General features: G+C 33.9%; 1 protein-coding gene across 1 annotated transcript; it reads left to right on the top strand.

Annotated features, from left to right (window-relative positions):
* The first annotated feature begins 21 nt into the window (after window positions 1–21).
* Window positions 22–8,168, top strand: LOC124458427 (DNA polymerase zeta catalytic subunit-like). The gene is given in 17 exon segments (XM_047008438.1): window positions 22–456; window positions 982–1,116; window positions 1,600–1,803; window positions 2,060–2,437; window positions 3,127–3,387; window positions 3,668–3,750; window positions 3,942–4,103; window positions 4,331–4,388; window positions 4,455–4,534; window positions 4,730–4,799; window positions 4,963–5,070; window positions 6,957–7,105; window positions 7,107–7,170; window positions 7,253–7,390; window positions 7,501–7,691; window positions 7,772–7,879; window positions 8,075–8,168. Coding segments are annotated over 17 exon segments (2,607 nt in total). The 5' UTR covers window positions 22–78; the 3' UTR covers window positions 8,115–8,168.
* Window positions 8,169–8,736: the final 568 nt, after the last annotated feature.

Raw genomic sequence — 8,736 nt, 5'->3', positions numbered from 1 at the left:
ATTGTCTTAATGGGAGATCGTGACGTGATAATCACTCCAGTGAAACTACCGCCAACGAGGAAAGATGTCGAGAAATGGATGTTGACAAAAAGGCCTGGAAATGAACGTTTGAATACCTCTGATATTGTTTCAGAGGATTGCGAAATTCCAAAAAATGCGAATTTTATTAACGGAGAGACGTTTGTGACAGAACATACACTGCTTGAAAATAGTGGCGGTCAAAGTTTACAAGAAAATAATGAGGAAAGTCAAAGAAATTCCGGGAACATTCCATCGTGTCACGTGATTGGTCCAAAACACAGTACACCTGTAGTTGATAGTGAAAATAAAAGTCATAAAGTATGGCATTGTACTCCTATAGATCATGTTAAAGATAAGAATAATGAAGAATCACGCAAGGAAAAAGATTCAAAACTACAAAACCTAAGGAGAAATTTACTCAAGAATCACGAAAAGGTAAAACATTTTTATTTTCTGAGTTTGATAATTATGCTATAAACAGGAAATTTTCTTTCCTCTTAATATTATTATTCTTGGTTTACGGTTAAGTCATTGCTACGTAATTGTATGTATTTATGCATTTTTCTATAATGCATAATTGATATTACAATGTTGTTGTTACAAAGTTTTTACATATAATTACACAATTGTTACATATTGTTACAAAGTTGTTACATATTGTTACACAGTTTTTATATATTGTTACACAGTTGTTACAAAGTTGTTACATATTGTTACAAAGTTGTTACATATTGTTACACAGTTGTTACATATTGTTACTTGATTCTTTTGTATTTACAAAAAGTCAACAACCTGTCGAATTTTTACTCATACAATTTTATGTAGGAGTAAGAACGGTTGACTTAGCTACTGTCTTGTTGTGGATGATATTTTGTCAGTTTGAATCTTGCTGAAGAGAGAAAATCAATTGTCTTCACTTAAAATATATTGTACAATTTAATTCTTATCTCTTTCCAAAAGGACTATCCATTACCAGGCGCACAACAACAAACATCTCTCAGTGAAGGATCTTTTATTGAAGGACCTACACCAACAAATAGTTTTGGATTTCAAATTTCTCAACCAAATATTCAAGATGCCAAGTCCCTTCGCCAGGTTGGTTATTAAAATGTTAAATTTGCACCAAACTAGACTTAGAAAATAGTTAAAGCAGTAGTTAAAGTAGGTAAAATAGTTGAACTATATGTAATTCACTATTATATGTGAACTTGTTTACGATTTTCCCAACTGGTCAGCGGAAATGTAATTTATTTAAAGTAAATGACAAAGGACGCGTTCCTGAGTCCCAGTCCCCAAGACGACGGAAATTTTTTAAACGAGCCGAAATTGCAATTCAAAGCTTAATTTTTCAAAACTATTCAAGTAAATAAAAATGTTTTGAAACTTATTTAGTAAGTTTTAAGCTCTCTTCAAAACCATAAAAATTGTATAGGTGATGTTATGATATAGGCACTTTAAATGTGAGATTAGAAGAGTTAAAGATTAAAGATTAAACTACCCATAGCGATACTTTTGGGAAGGTATTGTGAACGTTTTAGGCTATTTATTTTAAGGCACAGTTTTTTTTTAATTTTTTAGGTTCAATTTCTAACTTTGCTGAGTGTAGAACTTCATGTAAGAACAAGGAGAAGTTTACGTCCCGACCCAGAGTTTGACGTTATTTGTGCAATATTTTATCATATTGAAAACGAGACAAAAGATGGGAAGAAATATGAAACTGGAGTGATAGTAACTCTACGAGAGATGACGAAAATTAGAAATACTAATGATGACGTATGTCAGGTAATTGACATTTTATGGATTTCATATCTCAGGAGTTGTAAAAAATTGTTCTTATCATTATACATGGGCTAAATTGGAAAACGTTTTGGAAAACTATATTTCCCTGTTCACTATTTTCAATTAATCAGTTGTTGTTATGGTCTGTTAGTTAACTTAAATTTGAGTTATTTTTGCGTAAGGGAGTTATTTTACGATGGCAATTTCAGATGATTAAACAATGAACGTGCATTGAACACTTTTTGTTTTTGTTTTCAAGTCTACAAGTGCGACAGACACGACAAAAACATCCCATGTAAAAGGAACCTTACAGCGTCATTTTTGTAATTCAAACAATCTTGAGGTTGTAACAGTGGAAGAAGAAACTGATGTTATCAATCATTTGGTTAAAATTGTCCATGAAAAAGATCCTGACATCTTGCTTGGCTTTGAAGTTCAAATGTTGTCTTGGGGATATCTTATACAGCGCGCTACGACTCTTGGGATTAATATAGCATCACAATTATCTCGAGTGCAGGATACTTCCGGTACGGCGCGGTTTGATGCGGAAATTGACAAGTGGGGAGCTAATCATACGTCAGAGATTACAATTACGGGAAGAATTATTTTAAATGTTTGGCGACTTATGAAACACGAGGTATCTGGTGATGTCATTATTGATTACGTCATGATGTACTCACTATCAACTAAATGGTTTCAACAACAACAAAAACAGTCCTTCTCAGGACTATACCAACCTGGACGATCTACATCTACAAACATGTACTCACCATCATTGATGACGTCATCTGGCATAACAATCATTGATGGCGTCATCATCTATACACCATTACTGATACGTCATCATGCATACACCATCATTGATTAGGTCATCATGTATAAACCGTGATTGATTAGGTCATCATGTATAAATCGTCATTGATTACGTCATCATGCATACACCATCATTGATTACGTCATCATGTATAAACCATCATTGATTAGGTCTGTTTTCATTATTGTTGATTAGGTCATTTTGTAACAATCTTTTTTATCGATCTAAAAGTAAAACTAGCTTCTTTTATAACTATTGTCAACTAATTAGAACTGCTTTGTGACGCTCTGCAGTCTAATTCTGTGTGCCATTCCGTTAGTACGAGTACATTATGATGAGTACATTATGACTGTATTTTGAATAAGATAAATGATTCATTTATATTTCTATTTACCAAAATAATTTTACAATCTTTGCTGACAATTTAAAGTTAAAGTTGTTAACATTTTGACATTATTGATGTAGTAAAAATGTTAGTAATAAAGATCGCAGTTTGATTGTTTTTTGTTTAGGTGACTTTGAATGTCTACTCGTTTGAGAATGTATCATACCACGTACTGCACGAAAGAGTACCGCTGTACAGTTATCGTCAGCTCACACAATGGTGGGATAAGAAACTACCTCATGATCGTTGGAGAACTGTGGAGCACTACGTCATTCGTTGTCAAGGCAACATCAGGATTTTGAATCAGCTCGACTTCGTTAACAGGACAAGTGAGTTCGCAAGACTTTATGGGATTCTCTTTTACAGTGTCATATCACGTGGTTCACAGGTAAAAATTATTCATTAATAATGCTTAGGAATAATTTGATCTTCAATGGATATAAAATTACTTAATGGTGCACATTTATTTTGCAATTTTATTTTATGAATACTCAATAATAGTTTCATATTTAAATTGTCACTACTAATAAATTTTCCAGCTTTGATGAGTGCTATCTTGATTTATAATCTTTCTATCATCAACGCTTTATTTCACTCATAGATTTAAAGCCAAATAACCATTTTAAATCAGTTTAGTCTTGCAGGAAATTATTTTTATTTTATTTTAGTTTCGTGTTGAGTCGATGATGTTTCGTCTTACAAAACCAATGAATTATATTTCTGTTTCACCAAGTATACAGCAGAGAGCTAGGTAAGAAATCATCCCTCATCGATTCGCAACTGTTCCACATTATCCCTCAGCTATACAAAACTGTTTCATTACTCCCAACAATATGCAACTATTCTATATTGTCTTCCTAAGATGTTATTTTTTCACTTCTACTTTTCATTTTATTCATTAAAAGATAGATTGATTGAAAATTTTATCTTAAACTTCCTTAGAATGGATGCACCAGAATGTATCCCTTTGGTCATGGAGCCCGAATCTCGTTTCTATGTTGATCCCGTTATTGTGTTGGATTTTCAATCTCTTTATCCCTCTATGATCATAGCCTATAACTATTGTTATTCCACTTGTCTTGGAAAGCTTGCCAGATTAAATAAGTAAGTGTTAACCTTTGTAAAATATTTTCCTCAAATTACCTTTAAACGCTACATTTTCGTCTTGGCTGAGTTTTTCGACTAACACCATTAAGCTTTGCACTAGTTAAACCTTTAGCTAATGTGTTTTTGAAGAACTACATTTCCCGAGTTGAAAGATTTTAGAATACAAACCTTTTACGTGTTTTCTTTCAGTTAAATTTTTTAATATTTATTGTTTTTGTTGATAGAATTGGTCATTTTGAGTTTGGTTGTACATCGTTGAATGTTCCTCCAACATTACTGGAGGTGAGAATTTTTAATAAATTACCATCACGACAAGCAATACATTTGAAACAATACATTTCCTTTCAGAAACTGCAAGATGATATTCATGTAAGCGCCAACGGCTCTGTTTTTGTAAAATCTAACATAAGACGAGGAATTTTACCCAGGTAATGTGGGATATTTCACATTCATTTGGTTACAAGTCACATTTTTATTGATTCAAAAGATTGTTGAAAAAATAACATTTGCATTTTGTTGTATATTTTGCAATGTACATAGCGTTCCTTCTTAAGTCTTTGCTCTCCTAAATGGGTCTTGATATCTTTGGCTATTATATGTTCAATAAGTTTGATTTATTTTAGAATGTTAGAGGAGATATTAGACACACGTATTATGGTAAAGAAAGCTATGAAAGATTGTAAAGATGATAAAGTAAGTTGGTTTTATTAAACCTTTGTTTTGAAGCGATTTTGATGTTTTATAAGATCCATTAGCTAAAACGTCATGGAGTTTTCATCATGTACAAAAAAGATGCCTTTCCATTTTTCGTTTGTTTTCTTTAATCATTCAATATCATAAATAATTTACATTTTAGACTCTTCTTCAACTTCTTGATGCTCGACAACTTGCTTTAAAGTTGATTGCAAATGTCACTTATGGTTACAAATCAGCAAACGTCTCAGGACGAGTGCCTTGTGTTGAGGTAACTTTGATCTTGTCATGATAGAAATTTAAACAAACGATAGCTCTCCCCATTCCATCTAAACGCACCGTGCGCCGTAAACTTTGTATTCATGATAGAAATTTAAACAAACGATAGCTCTCCCCATTCCATCTAAACAGACCGTGCGCCGTAAACTTTGTATTCATGATAGAAATTTAAACAAACGATAGCTCTCCCCATTCCATCTAAACAGACCTTGCGCCGTAAACTTTGTATTCATGATAGAAATTTAAACAAACGATAACTCTCCCATTCCATCTAAACAGACCTTGTGCCGTAAACTTTGTATTAATTGATTGTATCTATATTATATATACTATATATTTACCAATACACATATATATTTTAGATACAATAAATATATAATATACACTAGGTGCCAAAAATGAGTCCAGTTCCAATATTGGAACAATTGTGGGAAAAATGTGTCTTTTGAAATATATAGTTACAGTAGCCACTTGAAAATACGCAGTGAGACCTGAAATTGTGTCCCACAATTGTTTGCAAGATATTTCACAATATCTAAGCGCATTGGCAGTACATTGGGAAATGGCTAAAGATTTAAGTGAAAGAGTTAGAGGGCAAATTGTTGCTGTCACTAACGAAGGTTACTCATAACGAAATGTTGCTGCAATGCTGGGAGTTTCCAAAGGAACTGTGCAGCGAACCGTGGAAAGATTTAAAAGACGCAATGTTATTCCAGCTTACCAAAACCTGGGAGACCACGTATAACAACAAAAAGAATATCAGTTCATAAAGCTAAGTTCTTTGCGCAACAGACGAGCAACTGCTAGCAACATTCAATCGTCAATTAACGCCACCCGAGAGAAAGCAATCAGCAAAACAACAGTAAGAAGGAGATTGGCTGCAAGTGGTCTGAACGGAGGAGTTGCAGCTTCAAACCGTTGCTTCGCCCGATAAATAAGCGGAAGAGATTCTTATGGGCCAAAAAATACAAGCATTACAGCGTAGACAATTGGAAAAAAGTACTTTTTACTGATGAATCAAAGTTTGAAATACATGGAAATAATCGCCGTGTTTATGTGAGACGAAGATGTGGTGAAAGATTGTCAAGTCAGTGCCTCAAGTCCACCGTGAAGCATGGGGGTGGAAACATTCAAGTCTGGGGCTGTTTCAGCTTTAATGGTGTTGGGAGTCTTTACAGAATAAAAGGCATTCTTGACAAAAAGCAATACCATTCTATTCTCCAAAGGCATGCTGTACCATCTGGCAAAAGGTTATGCGGGAGAGGATTTACCTTACTTCAGGATAACGTTCCGAAACACAGCTCCAACTTGCGCACAAATTATTTAAGGAACAAAGAAAGTCAAGGTGAATTGAAGCTCATGGCATTTCCGCCTCAATCGCCCGATGTTAATCCAATTGAACACTTATGGGATGAGTTAAAAAGAGAAAAAGTGAAACATGACGTAACAAGCCAGGACAGGCTATGGGATGTAATCTCTACATGTTGGCATAATATTGAACCATCTACACTTCAAAATCTTGTTAAATCTATGCCAAAAGAGTTGAAGCCATTTTGAAAGCTAAGGAGGACATACCATGTACTGACATTGCTTTTCGAGAACTTAAAACCTAACATTGTTGTGACAGAGTGGTAATATGGTTCAAAACTAAAATATGCATTCGATATTTAGTGGACTCATTTTTGGCACCTAGTGTATTTACTACAGATAATTGGTAAATATATAATATATACAATATAGATACATGTTGATTATTATGATTATCGTGAGCCTGGACTAAGTCACATGGTCAGATTGAAAATCTATCAAGTGCTTATTGTCATACTGGATTCATTTTACTCATAAAGCCATCTGAATATTCTTTTCTGTTTTCATCAGATTGCTGACGCCATTGTTCGTAAAGCACGCGAGACCCTGGAACGAGCTATCAATCTCGTGAACACAAGGGATGAGTGGGGTGGTCGTGTGGTATATGGGGACACCGATAGTCTTTTCGTATTAATAAAGGTGCCAGTAAAGAGGAAGATTGGAAGAAATTGTTGATGCTGTTACTGCAGAGAATCCTAAACCTGTGAAACTAAAGTTTGAAAAGGTTTTATCTACTGTAAAATTGTATCTATTTGAGAGATTTGGACTTTAAGATACATTTATGTATAACTAGGGATGATTTTTAGGTATATATGCCTTGTGTTCTTCAAACAAAGAAACGTTACGTTGGTTATATGTACGAAACATTAGAACAGAAAGATCCAGTGTTTGATGCGAAAGGAATAGAGACTGTACGGCGAGATACATGTCCAGCGGTCGCTAAGGTATGCAACAATCGACAATATTTACTGTGTCATCCAATCACCCAAGATTCTGCAGATGGGGGGGGGTAATTTTGAGTTTAAAGCAGTCTGTGATTATATTTTTCTAACAGATTTTAGAGAAGTCTTTAAGGATTTTATTTGAAGAAAGAGACGTGAGTCTTGTAAAGAAGTTTGTCCAGCGGCAGTTCGTTAAAATGATGAAAGATAGAGTATCGATTCAGGATTTCATCTTTGCTAAGGAATATCGTGGTATGAAAAGATATAAACCAAAAGCATGTTTTCCAGCTTTGGAAATTGCAAGGTTCATTTTATTGTTGAAATGAAAAATCTTCTTTATATTGTTGTCATGATTACAGTTTTACTATTTCTATTTTTGTATAGACGTCATTTGTCACGTGATCGTCGCGCGAAACCTCGCGTGGGAGAACGTGTACCTTACGTCATTGTTAACGGCAGTCCTGGACTACCATTGATTCAATTGGTTAAAGAGTAAGTTCAAATGTTGCTGTCTTTCATTATTTTACGTTATGTATCATGACAAAAGCTGTTGGAATGTTATTAATAAATACTTTAGTATAAATATGATTGTCTTCATTAAACAATCTTCTTGTTTTAATTTTCTTCAGTCCTATTGATGTGTTAAATGATAAAAATCTACGCCTCAATACCATCTACTATGTTCAGAAACAAATACTTCCTCCATTGGATCGAGTTTTTTCCTTGATTGGTGTTGATGTGTTTTCATGGTATACACAACTACCCCGATATATCCCTCGACATCGTGTTATTGCAGGAAACAAAAGTTAGTTGTCATCAGTACATTCATGAATTGATGTAAAAGCTAAATTAATTTATTTGAACAAATTTAGCGTTCGATTTCTCGGTTTTACAACTCACACTGTCCTGTATGTGAACAATTAACACAGCAGCGGTTTGTGTCAAAGTTGTCGTAGCAACCTCAAAAGTCTGTCTTTATTCTGGCAAGTAGAGTGGGAACTGGGAAAGAAAATACAGTCATCTTAAAAGAGGTATGCATAATAAACAACCTAACAATTATGGTTTGTCTTTTCATGACATTTAATTTTTTCTTATTGTAGATATGTTTTCAGTGTTGTGGAGCTAGAGATGAACAACTGAGCTGTATATCACTGGATTGTCCTGTTATGTTTAAACTAGAAGTTAAAACAAATATGGAATATGGAATGACATTAAGAGACTTTCAAAACAATTGAAGAAAGTTATGGTCAGTCAGAAGTAAACAATATAACCATAAGCGTTAATGGTATATTATCATGTTGTATGTGGTTGGTTTGAGAATTTCTTCAAATGTTATAATGAGCAAAAAT

This window comes from Xenia sp. Carnegie-2017, unplaced genomic scaffold (genome assembly GCF_021976095.1).
Source record: "Xenia sp. Carnegie-2017 unplaced genomic scaffold, XeniaSp_v1 HiC_scaffold_6, whole genome shotgun sequence".
In the NCBI taxonomy this organism is placed as follows: domain Eukaryota; kingdom Metazoa; phylum Cnidaria; class Anthozoa; order Malacalcyonacea; family Xeniidae; genus Xenia; species Xenia sp. Carnegie-2017.
The sequence above is the reverse complement of the archived record's forward strand: the minus strand, read 5'-3'. Positions and strand labels throughout refer to the sequence as shown.